Here is a 15,941-nt window from a genome sequence, read left to right as displayed (position 1 = left end):
TGAGTTAGCGCCATGCTAAACCGGCACTGAAGATCGCGGGCGTTGCTGCATTCGCGCATCCGGTCGCTAACCCCTTAGCACCTGTTAGTGCCTCCCCCCCCACCCCCCCCGGTGCTAATGGGAGGCGCTAACCTACCGAATTTCTAGCTTTTGGAGTACTGTGCACAGATCTGGTCTCCATATTATACAAAGGATTTAGTGGCACTGGAGAAAGTGCAAAAAAGATTTACAAGTACGATACCAGACTGAGAGGCTATAACTGTCAGGAAAGACTGAACAGGCTGGGCTCTTTTCTCTAGAAAAGAGAAGGCTGAGGGGTGACCTGATCGAGGTAGTTAAAATTATGAAGTGTTTTGCTAGGGTAGATGTTGAGAAGGTGTTTTGACTTGTCGGGGAGACCTAAACTAAAGGTCATATATATAAGATAGTCACTAATAAATCCAATAAGGAATTCAGGAGAATCGTCTTTACCCAGAGAGTGGTAAGAATGTGGATCTCGCTACCATAAGTAGCTGTTGAGGTGAATAGCATAAATGCATTTAAGGGGAAGCTAGATAAGCACATGAGGGAGAAGGGAATAGAAGGATATGCTGATGGGGTGAGATGAAGTAGGGTGGGAGGAGGATAAATAGCGGCATGGACCCGTTGGACGAATGGCCTGTTTCTGTGCTGTAGATTCTGTGTAATTTAATAAAATGAGCTGGCAGTGTATTTCCAGTATTTTATGCTTTTATTTCAGATTTGCAGCATTCACAGTTTCTTATGTACACGTATATGGCTTACATTTGCTCAATGGACACATTAATGTGTATTTTACAGGGTGGCCCAGGTTTAAGAGGCCCAAGAGGGGAGATGGGAGAACTAGGACAAAGGGTAAGAGTTTCCTTCACAAAGCTACTAGAAATCTTTAAAACCAATTGAAGAAATAATTTATATTTTTCCTTTATTAAAAACTCGCACATCATCAAAAGCATAGCTTGATTGTTTTATTAAATACCTGGCTTCTATTGGGTAAATATTGTAAGGCTGCACTCCTGTCACAGACTCACTCAATGGTTCAAAGTCGGAGTGCCAACTTTGCAGCGCTCCCGATTTCCTGGTGATTCATTTTAATGACCACTGAATGTCCAAATCTATGTTTGAGTTTAGCACCAGGAGTTCAGCGTTACATGATGAAATTCAGTTTTCAGCAAATATTTAACATCACTCACTTGTAAAAATGTATTTGTTATATCTCCCTTTATTTTGTGACAGGGACCCGACGGTCTCCGTGGTGAGATTGGATCTACCGGCCCCCAGGGACAACCTGGCCCCCAAGGACCAAGTGGACTTTCAATTCAAGGACTTCCGGTGGGCTCAGGTTCTTCCTCCATCGGGAATAGGCTACGCGGCATCAGTTGCATGAAATCATCTTGATGTTCACTGAAGGCTTTTGATGCTGATTGGGCTTGAAATTGGTCTTTGAGTAGTAAAGCAAAACGGGCTCATAGCTGATCAGGCTTATAATGAATCGAGCTTATCGTGAATCTGACTTGAAGTCAATCAGGATCATAAGGAATCGGTATTGTAGGGAATCGGGATTGTTGGGAATTGGGATCGTAGGGAATCGGGATCATAATGAATCGGGCTTGTCGGGAATCGGGATCGTGGTGAATCGGATTTGTTTTTTTTAAAATTCGTTCCGGGATGTAGACGTCGCTGGTAAGGCCAGCATTTATTGCCCATCTCTAAATGCCCTTGAGAAGGTGCAGGTGAGCCGCCTTCTTGAACCGCTGCAGTCCGTGAGGTGAAGGTGCTCCCACAGCGCACTTAGGGAGCGAGTTCCAGGATTTTGACCCAGCAATGACGAAGGAACAGCGATATACTTCCAAGTCAGGATGGTGTGTATCTTGGAGGGGAACTTGGAGATGGTGGTGTCCCCATGTGTCTGCTGTCTTGTCTTTCTAGGTAGTAGAGGTCGCAGGTTTGGGAGGTGCTGTCAAAGAAGTCTTGGTGAGTTGTTGCAGTGCATCTTATAGATGATACACACTGCAGCCACAGTGCACAGGTGGTGGAGGGAGTGAATGTTTAAGGTGGTGGATAGGATGCTAATCAAGAGAGCTGCCTTGTTCTGGATGTTGTTGAGCTTCTTGAGTGTTGTTGGAGCTGCACTCATCCAGGCAAGTGCAGAGTATTCCATCACACTCCTGACTTGTGCCTTGTAAATGGTGGGGAGTCAGGAAGTGACACTCGCTGCAGAATACCCAGCATCTGACCTGCTCGTGTAGCCAGAGTATTTATGTGGCTGGTCCAGTTAAGTTTCTGGTCAATGGTGACCCTCAGGATATTGATGGTGGGGGATTCGGCAATGGTAATGCCATTGAATCTCAAGGGGCAGTGGTTAGACTCTCTCTTGTTGGAGATGGTCCAAGCCTGGCACTTGTGTGGCATGAATGTTACTTGCCACTTATCAGAACAAGCCTGAATGTCATCCAGGTCTTGCTGCATTCAGGCATGGACTGCTTCATTATCTGAGGAGTTGCGAATGGAGGGAAGATCGTTGATGACACAGCTGAAGTTAGTTGGGTCCAGGGACATTGCCCAGAGGAACTCCTGCAGTGATGTCCTGGGGCTGTGATGATTGGCCTCCAACAACCACAACCATCTTCCTTTGTGCTGGGTATGACTCCAGCCAGTGGAGAGTTTCCCCACTGATTCCCATTGACTTCAATTTTACAAGGGCTCTTTGATGCCACACTCGGTCAATTGCTGCCTTGATGTCGAGGGCAGTCATTCTCACCTCACCTCTGGAATTCAATTCTTTTGTCCATGTTTGGACCAAGGCTGTAATGAGGTCTGGAGCTGAGCGGTCCTGGTAGAACCCAGACTGAGCATCGGTGAGTGAGTGCTGCTTGATAGGACTGTCGACCACAACTTCCATCACTTTGCTGATGACTGAGAGTAGACTGATGGGGCGGTAATTGGCCAGGTTGAATTTGTCTTATTTTTTGTGGAGAGGGCATTCCAGGGCAGTTTGCCCATTGTCGGGTAGATGCCAGTGTTGTAGCTGTACTAGAACAGCTTGGCTAGAGGCGTGGCTAGTTATGGAGCACAAGTCTTCAGCACGACAGCCAGGATGTTGTCGGGGGTCCAGTGCGCTCAGCCATTTCTTGATATCACATGGAGTGAATTGAATTGGCTGAAGACTGGCTTCTGTGATGGTGGGGGCCTCAGGAGGAGGCCGATATGGATCATCCACTCGGCATTTTTGGTTGAAGATGGTTACAAACGCTTCAGCCTTGTCTTTTGAACTCACATGCTGGGCTCCTCCATCATTGAGGATGGGGATATTCATGGAGCCTCCTCCTCCCGTTAGTTGTTTAATGGTCCACCACCATTCAAGACTGTGTGTGGCAGGACTACAGAACTTTGATCTGATCCGTTAATTGTGGGATCGCTTAGTTCTGCCTATAGCATGCTGCTTCTGCTGTTTAGCATGCATGTAGTCCTGTGTTGTAGCTTCCCCAGGTTGGCACCTCATTTTTAGGTCAGCTGGTGCTGCTCCTGGTATGATCTTTTGCACTCCTCATTGAACCAGAGTTGGTCCCCTGGCTTGATGGTAATGGTAGAGTGAGGGATATGCCCCACCATGAGATTACAGATTGTGGTGGAATACAATTCAGCTGCTGCTGATGACCCACAGCATAGAAACATAGAAAATAGGTGCAGGAGTAGGCCATTCGGCCCTTTGAGCTTGCACCACCATTCAATAAGATTATGGCTGATCATTCCCTCAGTACCCCTCTCCTGCTTTCTCTCCATACCCCTTGATCCCTTTAGCCATAAGGGCCATATCAAATGCCCTCTTGAATATATCCAACGAATTGATATCAACAACTCTCTGCGGTAGAGAATTCCACAGGTTAACAACTCTCTGAGTGAAAAAATTTCTCCTCATCTCGGTCCTAAATGGCTTACCCCTTATCCTTAGACTGTGTTCCCTGGTTCTGGACTTCCCCAACATCGGGAACATTCTTCCTGCATCTAACCTGTCCAGTCCCGTCAGAATTTTATATGTTTCTATGAGATCCCTCTCATACTTCTAAACTCCAGTGAATATAGGCCCAGTTGATCCAGTCTCTCCTCATATGTCAGTCCTGCCATCATGTGAATCAGTCTGGTGAACCTTCGCTGTACTCCCTCAATAGCAAGAACGTCCTTCCTCAGATTAGGAGACCAAAACTGAACACACTATTCCAGGTGAGGGCTCACTAAGGCCCTGTACAATTGCAGTAAGACCTCCCTGCTCCTATACTCAAATCGCCTAGCTATGAAGGTCACTTGCCTTCTTCACCACCTGCTGTACCTGCATGCCAACCTTCAATGACTGATGTACCATGACAACCAGGTTTCGTTGCACCTCCCCTTTTCCTAATCTGCCGCCATTCAGATAATATTCTGCCCTCGTGTTTTTGCCACCAAAGTGGATAACCTCACATTTATCTACTTTATACTGCAACTGCCATGCATTTGCCCACTTACCTAACCTGTGGGCCATCACCCTGCAGCCTCTTAGCATCCTCCTCGCAGCTCACACCGCCACCCAGCTTAGTGTCATCTGCAAACTTGGAGATATTACACTCAATTCCTTCATCTAAATCATTAATGCATATTGTAAATAGCTGGGGTCCCAGCACTGAGCCCTGCGGTACCACACTACTCACTGCCTGCCATTCTGAAAAGGACCTGTTTATCCCGACTCTCTGCTTCCTGTCTGCCAACCAGTTCTCTATCCACATCAATACATTACCCCCAATACCATGTGCTTTAATTTTGCACACCAATCTCTTGTGTGGGACCTTGTCAAAAGCCTTTTGAAATTCCAAATACACCACATCCACTGGTTCTCCCCTGTCCACTCTACTAGTTACATTCTCAAAAAATTCTAGAAGATTTGTCAAGCATGATTTCCCTTTCATAAATCCATGCTGACTTGGACAGATCCTGTCACTGCTTTCCAAATGCGCTGCTATTTCATCTTTAATAATTGATTCCAACATTTTCCCCACCACTGATGTCAGGCTAACCGGTCTATAATTCTCCGTTTTCTCTCTCCCTCCTTTCTTAAAAAGTGGAGTTACATTAGCTACCCTCCAGTCCATAGGAACTGATCCAAAGTCGATAGACTGTTGGAAAATGATCACCAATGCATCCACTATTTCTAGGGCCACTTCCTAAGTACTCTGGGATGCAGACTATCAGATCCTGGGGATTTATTGGCCTTCAATCCCATCAATTTCCCTAACACAATTTCCTGACTAATAAGGAATTCCTTCAGTTCCTCCTTCTCGCTAGACCCTCGGTCCCCTAGTATTTCTGAAGGTTATTTGTGTCTTCCTTCGTGAAGACAGAACCAAAGTATTTGTTCAATTGATCTGCCATTTCTTTGCTCCCCATTATAAAGTCACTGAATCCGACTGCAAGGGACCTACATTTGTCTTCACTAATCTTTTTCTCTTCACATAGCTATAGAAGCTTTTGCAGTCAGTTTTTATGTTTCCAGCAAGCTTCTTCTCATACTCTATTTCCCCCTCTTAATTAAACCCTTTGTCCTCCTCTGCTGAATTCTGCAGTCCTCAGGTTTGCTGCTTTTTCTGGCCAATTTATATGCTTCTGCCTTGGATTTAACACTATCTCTAATTTCCCTTGTTAGCCACGGTTGAGCCACCTTCCCTGTTTTATTTTTACTCCAGACAGGGATGTACAATTGTTGAAGTTCATCCATGTGATCTTTAAATGTCTGCCATTGCCTATCCACCGTCAACCCTTTAAGTATCATTCGCTAGTCAATTCTAGCCAGTTCACGTCTCATACCATCGAAGTTACCTTTCCCTAAGTTCAGGACCCTAGTCTCTGAATTAACTGTGTCACTCTCCATCTTAATAAAGAATTCTACCACATTATGGTCACTCTTCCCCAAGGGGCCTCGCACAACAAGATTGCTAATTAGTCCTTTCTCAATACACATCACCCAGTCTAGGATGGCCAGCCCTATAGTTGGTTCCTCAACATATTGGTCTAGAAAACCATCCCTAATACACTCCAGGAAATCCTCCTCCACCATATTGCTACCAGTTTGGTTAGCCCAATCTATATGTAGGTTAAAGTCGCCCATGATAACTGCTGTATCCTTATTGCACGCATCCCTAATTTCCTGTTTGATGCCATCCCCAACCTCACTACTACTGTTTGGTGGTCTGTACACAACTCCCACTAGCGTTTTCTGCCCTTTGGTATTCCGCAACTCTACCCATACAGATTCTACATCATCCAAGCCAATGTCCTTCCTTACTATTGCGTTAATTTCCTCTTTAACCAGCAACGCTACCCCACCTCCTTTTCCTTTCTGTCTATTCTTCCTGAATGTTGAATAGCCCTGGAAGTTGAGTTCCCAGCCTTGGTCACCCTGGAGCCATGTCTCCGTGATGCCAATTACATCATATTTGTTAATAGCCGCCTGCGCAGTTAATTCGTCCATCTTATTATGAATACTCCTTGCATTAAGGCACAGAGCCTTCAGGCTTGTCTTTTTAACACACTTTGCCCCTTTAGAATTTTGTTGTAATGTGGCCCTTTTTGATTTTTGCCTTGGGTTTCTCTGCCCTCCACTTTTACTTTTCTTCTTTCTATCCTTTGCTTCTGCCCCCATTCTACTTCCCTCTGTTTCCCTGCATAGGTTCCCATCCCCTTGCCATATTAGTTTAACCCCTCCCCAACAGCACTAGCAAATGCTCCCCCTAGGATATTGGTTCCGGTCCTGCCCAGGTGCAGACCGTCTGGTTTGTCCTGGTCCCACCTCCCCCAGAACTGGTTCCAATGTTCCAGGAATTTGAGTCCCTCCCTTCTGCACCACTGCTCAAGCCACGTATTCATCTGAACTATCCTGCAAGTCCTACTCTGAATAGCATGTGACACTGGTAGCAATCCTGAGATTACTACCTTTGAGGTCCTACTTTTTAATTTAGCTCCTTGCTCCCTAAATTCAGCTTGTAGGACCTCATCCCATTTTTTACCTATATCGTTGGTACCTATATGCACCACGACAACTGGCTGTTCATCCTCCCCCTCCAAAATGTCCTGCAGCCACTCCGAGACATCCTTGACCCTTGCACCAGGGAGGCAACATACCATCCTGGAGTCTCGATTGTGGCCACAGAAACTTCTATCTTTTCCCCTTACAATAGAATCCCCTACCACTATAGCTCTCCTGTTCTTTTTCCTGCCCTCCTGTGCAGCAGAGCCACCCACGGTGCTATGAACTTGGCTGTTGCTGCCCTCCCCTGGTGAATCATCTCCCCCAACAGCACCCAAGGCGGTGTATCTGTTTTGGAGGGGGATGACCGCAGGGGACCCCTGCAGTACCTTAGTTCCACTTTATTTCCTGATGGTCACCCATTCCTTATCTACCTGAGTAACCTTTAGCTGCGGTGTGACCAACTCATTAAACGTGCTATTCACGATATCCTCAGCATCGCAGATACTCCAGAGTGAATCCATACGACCATCCAGCAGTTTCATGGTCATCATTGCTGATACTAGCTTGTTATTCCTAAATTATTTAATTAACTTAATTTAAATTTCCCAGCTGCACTAGTGGGAATTGAACACATGTCTCTGGATCTTTAGTCCAGGCCTCTGGATTTCTAGTAAGGTAACTATGGCCCCAAGTTTCCACATGATTTGCTCCTGATTTTTAGGAGCAACTGGTGGAGAACGGAGTATCTTAGAAATCGGAATTCTCGTCATTTAGTTTGCTCCAGTTCTAGTCAGTTAGAACAGTTTCACTTTGGAACAGAATTTTTTTTTCCAAAAGGGGGCGTGTCCGGCCACTTACGCCTGTTTTCAAAGTTTCGTCAGTGAAAACTTACTCCAAACTAACTTAGAATGGAGTAAGTGAAGATTTTTGTACGCTCGAAAAAACCTTGTCTACACTTTAGAAAATCAGGCGTAGGTTACAAATCAGGCGTAGGGAATGGTGGGGGGCGGTGTTTAAAGGGAAGTTTACAAACATTAAACACTTCAGTTTTACAAATAAAGAGCCATCATCAATAATAAATGATAAATACATCAATAAATCAACCAATAAATCAATCAAAAAAAATTAATAAGAAATAATTTTTTTTAATCAATAAATAAAACATTTTCTACTTACCGACTGCAGCACCGGTTGCCCTCCAACAGCGTGCTGGGATGCCCCCCCCTAGTGTGTCTCTGTCAGTGTCTCTATCTCTGTCTGTCTGTGTGTGTCTCTCATTCTCTGTCTGTCAGTGTCTGTGTTTCTGACAGTGAGGGGAGGGGGTTAGAGGGAGAGAGGGGGGAGCAGAGGGAGAGAAGGGGGAGGGATGGGGGAGAAAGGGGAGGGGGGGAGAAGGGGGATGGGGGAAAGGAGATGGGGAGGGGGAAGGAGATTGGGGGGGGTGGAATGAGGTGGGGGGGAAGGAGAAGGGGGAGGGAGGCTCAACTGGCCGGGCCCGAGATCTACAGGTAGGTGGCGTTGGGTCGGGTCGGGGGGGTGGTGGGAGGGAGGTCGGTTCGGGTCGGGGAGAGGGAGGGAGAGGGAGGTCAGGTCGGGGGGAGGGAGGTCAGGTCGGATCCAGTCCGGTGGGGGGGGGGGGAAGCGGGAGTCGGGTCCGGTCCGGTCCGGGGAGGGGGAAGTGGGAGTCGGGTCGGGTCCGGTCCGGGGGCGGGGGGTGGGGGGGAGCGGGAGTCGGGTCCGGTCCGGGGGCGGGGGGGGGAAGCTGGAGTCGGATCGGGTCTGGAGGCGGGGGGGTGGGGGGAAGCGGGAGTCGGGTCGGGTCCAGCGGGGGGGGGGGGGGGGGGGGGAAGCGGGAGTCGGGTCCGGAGGCGGTGGGGGGGGGGGAGCGGGAGTCGGGTCGGGGGCGGGGGGGGAGCGGGAGTCAAGTCGGGTCGGGAGGAAGCAGGAGCTGGCCGTGGGCGGAGCCTTATGCACGCAGCCCCAGTGAGGCCATTCGGCCAGGGCTAGGGGCTGCGTGCTTCGGGCCCCTCCCACACAGTTCGACGCCTGGAGCTACTGCACATGCGTGCCCACTGTAGCGTGCATGTGCAGAGGTCCCGGCACTGTTTTCAGCGCAGGGACCTGGCTCCGCCCCCTACAGCTCCTGCTGCGCTGCGCCGAGGGCCAGAAGACCTGCAGGGAGGTAGAGAATCTGGAGGTTTTTTTTAGGCACACTTTGTGGCGCGAAAAACGGGCGTCCAGGTCGGGACCGCGCCGTTCTAGGCGCGGCTCGAAACTTGGGCCCATAACTACTATGCTCCCGTTCGTAGGGAATTGGGTTCATAGTGAATCGCGCTAGTTCGCAAATCGAGCTGATAAAGAATCGGGCTCGTAGAGAATTGATCTGGTAGTGAATCTGGATTGTAGTGAATCGGGATCATAGCGGATTGGGCTCGTAGTGAATCGGGATCATAGGGAAACAGGATCATAGGGAATCGGGATCATGGTGAATCCGGATCGTAGTGAATCGGGATTGTAGGGAATCGGGATCATAATGGATCGCAAACCCGTTTTCATCACGCCAGATTCTCTTATCCATGCTCTAGAAAGGAGACGGTGTAAATGGAGACTGCCAATTTGTGATGAGCCTGATTCACATTACTGGCAGAGACCGATCTTACCACCGCTATCTCTTTCCTTTTCTATCTTGCAGTTGCCACCAGAGCAGTCGGCTTTTACTGTGTTGTGATGCGCAGAATGAAATTTGAACCCTGTTTTATGTAAACACATTTACAATTCCACTGTATATAATGAAGGGAGGAAATTTCCCTTGCTTATTGTTAATGACTAACAAAGCTGAAAGTTCACATCAAAATTGTGTGTCTTTATTAATTCTGTTAGGGCAGCATTGGTGAAAAGGGTGAAAAAGGAGATACTGGATCTGTGGGCCACCAGGTATGAGTTTAATTTGATGATCCTATCCTATAGCAATTGTTATTTATTATTATAAGGTATTGGGTTTATAATACTTAATTCCTTTTACGCAACTTACATCATAAAAAATCTTTCTACACATTTGTAGCATATTGTTTCAGAAGGTGTAGATTTCTACTCGAATTTTTTTGGTAAGGCAGAACAAATGTAATGCTAGGTATTTCTGTGTTTGGAGACCATCTATTCAGAGTTCCATAGCTGCGGGCATCTCCCAGATGAATGGGAAATATTGCTAGTCCTGTCTTGCATAAGATGCCATGCTTGTTTCAGCAAAAGCTATTTTTAATTTACTATCATAAGTACATAAAGAGGTAACCGACTTGCAGCTGGTAGATGTAGGTGTAGTCTGTGCTTGTAGTCAAGCTTCCAGACTCAAACTGTTTTTCTTTAATTACTTAACCTATCCATTCTTGAAAACACTGACTCATGTTTGGGTGCAATTGCACAAGTGGCAGCTCTCTAGTACCTTGCCCAAGTGAGTGTCAAAAGGTTGTATGACTCTGGGAGCTATCACAGCCAAATCTTATTCCCATCATCATCTAGTATGCAAATAAGCATACTTCCAGCAAAGCAATGTTTTATAGCAATCAGAAGTGGAAACAGTGTCAGCTAAGGCTCAGTGGGTAGCACTCTCACCTCTGAGTCAGAAGGTTTGTGGGTTCAAGTCCCACTCCAGAGACTTCAGCACAAAATCTAGGCTCTCACTCCAGTGCAGTTCTGAGGGAGCGGTGCACTGTCAAAGATGTTGTCTTTTAGATAAGACATTATACTGAGACCCCATCTGCTCTCAGGTGGATGTAAAAGATCACAGCACTATTTCAAAGAAGAGCAGGGGAGTTCTCCCTGATGTCCTGGTCAATATTGATCCCTCAACCAACATCACTAAAACAGACTATCTGCTCATTATCACATTACTATTTGTGGAAGCTTCCTGTTTTCAAATTGGCTGCCACGTTTCTTGCATTACAACAGTGACTACACTTCAAAAGTACTTCATTGGCTGTAAAGTGCTTTGGATTGTGAAAGACGCTATGGAAATGCAAGTTCTATTTTTTTAATTTTGCCTCCCTCTAGTTCAGGACATTAAGGCCGGTTGCAGCACTATCATCAGTCCCTTGGCTATGATCAGCTCATTTGCACCAACCAGGGACCAAATCTAAGACTTTATTATGTGAATAAGCTCAGTGCGGCAACATGTGGGCCTGGAATTTCAACAATTTTTTCCCCTCATCTCCCGCCACAACTTCACCATGTATGCCATTTCTCAGCGGCGTTTATACCCAACTGCAGCAGTTCCTCATGTCTTCTGTTTATTTTGAGTTTCTGTTTCTTCCCATTTTCTGCTCGTTATCATCTCCAGTTCAAGGCTGAGTGATAGCATCAAGCACTCCTAGATCAGCTGTAGTGGTGTCCCAATAATGTGCCTCAGCTAGACCTCAGGAGGGATCTAAAAACATGCCTAATAGAAGCTGGATTGAGACTGCCCCAAACCCATTTCAGATTGAACCCCTACAGCCAGCAAAAGAAGGAGCTCGTCATCACATCCGTCGGGGTTGGATTTCAACGCGTTTGCCAGAATATTGAGGATGCCTTCTAGCTCACTGCAACTGGCAACAGTATCTAATTATTTCTCTTTTTCACTTGTCCAGGGTATGCCAGGAGCACAGGGGACACGAGGACGTGATGGCTCACCAGGTCAAAGGGTAAGACTAAGGAAGCAGACTTGGAATTCTCTCAAAATAATGATTAGGTTACTGTGTTACCCACTTTTACGTCCATATCTATTGCAGAGTCAGCATTGAAATCCACACGAGATTTGAGGCATGCAATGGATACTTTACTGATCTTGAGCGCTGGCCAATTGTTATAGAAATGTGCCACAAGAATCCTTCACGCAGCACAACTTTGGAAAACTCGGAAGTGAAATTCACTGCGGGATATAGCGCAAAGCGGGCATTGACGAATCAGCTGCCTGTTTTATACCCCAGCCAATTTTTCATTGGAATTGAATGGAAAGGCAAATCGGGCGGAGTGTAAAACGGGCCACCTATTGGCTATTGCCCATTGTGCGCTGCCGCCCAAGTTGCATTTCACACCCGTGTAGTTTTGTCTTAAACGTAATACCATTGGTTAGTACTCTAAAATTTTAATATGCAATGCTCTTTTATATGTAGTATTCAGATACTATATTAATACATCAATTAAACTTGGTGGCCTTTCCGATGAGACAGGAGTTCTATTGACTGCATATGAATCACATACTGCTATGCCTAAAGTATCATTACATGGAACCTCATCATGGTCCTTTTAAGAATTAAGTAGAAACTATTAATGATTATTTTTAAAGGATTAAAAACCTGCAATGGTCTTATTCTCAAAGATGTTTTTTGAAACTTTATTCTGAGGATGTGGGCGTTGCTGGCAAGGCCAGCATTTATTGCCCATTCCAAATGCCCTGGAGAAGGTGGTGGTGAGTCTTCTTGTTGAACTGCAGCAGTCCGTGTGGTGAAGGTACTCCCACACTGCTGTTAGGGAGGGAGTTCCATGATTTTTGACCCAGCGACGATGAAGGAACGGCCGATATATGTCCAAGTCAGAATGGAGTCTGAACTTTCAGAAGATGGTATTCCCATGTGCCTAGCCCTTGTCTTTCTAGGTGGTGGAGGTCACGAATTTTGGAGCTTCTACCATAAAAGCAGCTCAACAGTGTGCTGGAAACATGATGTTGCATTCAATCTTTAAAAATAAAAGCACCATCGGACCTATAGAGAAGGCGATAGACCCATCAGGAGGGCATCAACTTTTTTGCAAATAATGTTTTTTTCAAATCATATGCAATTCTTTTTTAAATTCAATGCAGATCTTTATTTTTCAGAAACAAATGTTAAAAGATAAAGACCATTGGGTTTTATCCTGAAGCATTCCTTTATAATTCTATTGAGTATTTTCCCCATATTTCTGTAGAATATTTGTGCTTAAACGCTGAAAGGTGGTGAGGTCAAGAAGGATTACTGAGCCCCAGAGCTAAATTAATATCAAAAGACACGGTCATTAGCATCAGTTACTTCACCAATCTTGTGCATGGCCATTCTATTTGGGCGCAATGACTCTTCCCCAGTCAGTTTCCTGTAGATAGAATTAGCATTCATCCTTTGAACAGAAAGATCAGAAAAATCAAGAGAAACAATCAAGGAAAAAAAGGACGTTAAAGTGAATCATAATTCCTTATCAACAGTTTGATTTTTATATATGGATGGATAAAGGTCATAAGATTGGTGAGCACATTCCAATCTAGCCTACTGCATCAAGTAGTAATAGAACGTGGGTTGGAGATCAATGGAATGGAAAATCGGGCAACATGTCTGATCCAATATCTCCTTTTCCACTAACTCTCACCCTCCCACTGCCCCATCCCCCATGCTTTTCACCATATTTGGCTGTCCTTCAAGATTCATTCACCGACAAAGAGAGTGTGAGATGGACTGTTTCCTCTGTAATGCCACCCTTGACCGTGAGAGGGTTATGTGTAACCTCTGAATCTTATCGCCGTTCAGAACAGGGCTCCTGATCGGCCGGCCCTCACAAGTTTTTCTTCCTTCCGCTTGGAAAGTATGGTATTTCCCTTCAGCTGGGTTGTCTCTGACTGGATTGCTGGGCGGGACCCAGATCTATCACTTCATGGTGCAAAAGGTACGTGAACCAATGTGGTTCACCAGCACAGCAAGAACATTAATGGTCTATTATAATGGAGAAATAAAATGATTCTGGTGACTATATATGACATTTAGAAATTATATATAATATAATGCAATACAACACATTGGAAGTCAGCCATTATGGAATTTGCCTGACAGGAAACCTTATGCACTGGGAATGTTAGGAATTATGGGCCATAGTGCTGCAGATCCCACAATTTTCTATATGTTAAAATTAATGCACTGATAATCCTGTGAGGACCACCAACCATAAAGCTGAATTTCTGATATATGGGTTCAAGTCCCACTCCAGAGACTTGAGCACAAAATTTAGGCTGGCACTCCCAGTACAAAAGTGCACTATTGGAGATGCCACCTTTTTGGGTGAGACGTTAAACCAAGGCCCCATCTGTCCTCTCGGGTGGACATAAAAGATCCCACAGCAATATTGGAAGCAGAGGAGTGCTCCCCAGTGTCTTGGCCAATATTTATCCCTCAACCAACATCATTAAAACAGATTATCTGGTCATTTACCACATTGCTGTTTGTGGAAGCTTGCTGTGCACAAATTGGCTGCCACGTTGCCCACATTACAACAGTAACTACACTTCAAAGCACTTCATTGGCTGTGAAGCGCTTTGGGACGCCCTGAGGTCGTGAAAGGTGCTGTATGAGTGCAAGTTCTTCCACTTAATGCTCTTCACCAGAGAGTGCAAATTCCTAAAATTTACTTTGTCGTTTGCTAAAGTCTTCATACCTAAAATTTGAGTGAACTGGCTGTGGGTAGGAACATGTATGTGTATATGAATTTATTTTTGCAAACAAAATCTCTTCTGTTTGAATCACTAAATGACCTATGCAATCAACTTTTGATCCAGGGTCCAGTGGGTAAAGATGGTTCTGTAGGGCTACCAGGCTCACCTGGGCCTATGGTAAGTACATTTGCATGCCCCCCCCCACCCCTGTAGCGAGATAGTAGTGTTTAACAATGTCAATTTTTTAGGGTCGAAGAGGTCCAGCTGGACCAAGTGGCTTTCCAGGTAGGAGGGTAAGTTTTTTGTGTATAGCTAAGGAATGTTGCCAGAAAATCCCGAGAAGCTCCTGCACCATTTTCATTCCACATATCAGACGCAGTACTTTGTACCTGAGCAAGTACCAGGTGTTACATTATTAGGACTGCTACTTTTTGATCTTATACATCACTGGTGAATTGACTTTTATTTTAAATTGTGAAATGCATTCTTTCACCCAGAGGCATAACATTTGTTAAGTGCAAACAAGTTCTTGGGCCACTTTAGTTTTTGGCAGATTTTTGTTTTGTTGTAGATCCAGTTATTTGGAATGCACAGGTTGTCACATCAATTCACTTTCAACAGCGAAACAGCTACATTCAAATGACAAAAAAGAAACACAAGACAAATAGAGGATCTGAAAATGCTCGTGCAAACAAACTGGTCTCAAAAACTGATCCCTCTTAATTGCCCACTTTCTTCAATATTTATTCCAATTATCCTTCAATTTTCCCACATTATCTGCCTCTTTGAGCAATCCATTTTGTACGTTCACCACTATCTGCATAAAATATTTAGATCTAATTCGTCTGTGCATCTTCCCTCTTCTTGAGTCCATGTTATGCTTATGCCCCTCTTTTAAAGATTGGTGTTGAGTCAGCTATTCTCCAATCCTCAGGAATTCCTCTTTATAATGATTCACTAAAAGGACACAATTGCTTTCACCAGTTACATTTTTAAGTACCTTTGCATGAAGTCTATTCAGTCCATGTGACTTGCCTTCTTTTACCTTCCCCGCCTTTGTCTGAAATCTCTATTTTCTCCCAGAAATTCAACTTCTGTATTTGGGACGCAGTCTAAAGCTGCCGCTGTGAATGTAGAAAATAAATCACTGAGTATATTTAGCATCCCTTGGTCACCTGATCACATTTTTTCATTAAATCCTTATATGGAGTATCCATTGAATTAGTCAAACATAACCTGCTCTTCCCAAACCCACACTGATTGGGCTACACTTTCCTACCTGTTCATAAGAACATAAGAAATAGGAGCAGGAGTAAGCCATTCGGCCCTTCGAGCCTGCTCTGCCATTCATAGGAACATCTATCAATCTCGGATTTAAAATTAATAATTGATCTAGCATCAGTTGCCGTTTACCACCCTTTGTGTGTAGAAATGTTTCCTAATTTCACTCCCGAAAGGCCTGGCTCTAATCTTTAGACTATACCCCCTAGTCCTAGACTCCCC

General features: G+C 45.2%; 1 protein-coding gene across 4 annotated transcripts in view; it reads left to right on the top strand.

The window, feature by feature from the left end:
* Positions 1-15,941, top strand: part of col14a1a (collagen, type XIV, alpha 1a) — a 285,165-nt gene that overhangs the window by 239,221 nt on the left and 30,003 nt on the right. For all 4 annotated transcript variants that reach the window (XM_070888840.1, XM_070888832.1, XM_070888846.1 and 1 more), the window contains 5 exons: positions 820-873; positions 1,255-1,350; positions 9,896-9,949; positions 11,638-11,691; positions 14,562-14,615. In XM_070888840.1, coding sequence (XP_070744941.1) covers positions 820-873; positions 1,255-1,350; positions 9,896-9,949; positions 11,638-11,691; positions 14,562-14,615 — 312 coding nt within the window. The remainder of the gene's footprint in view (positions 1-819; positions 874-1,254; positions 1,351-9,895; positions 9,950-11,637; positions 11,692-14,561; positions 14,616-15,941) is intronic.

Source organism: Pristiophorus japonicus, chromosome 1 (assembly GCF_044704955.1).
Source record: "Pristiophorus japonicus isolate sPriJap1 chromosome 1, sPriJap1.hap1, whole genome shotgun sequence".
Classification (NCBI taxonomy): domain Eukaryota; kingdom Metazoa; phylum Chordata; class Chondrichthyes; family Pristiophoridae; genus Pristiophorus; species Pristiophorus japonicus.
The sequence above is the reverse complement of the archived record's forward strand: the minus strand, read 5'-3'. Positions and strand labels throughout refer to the sequence as shown.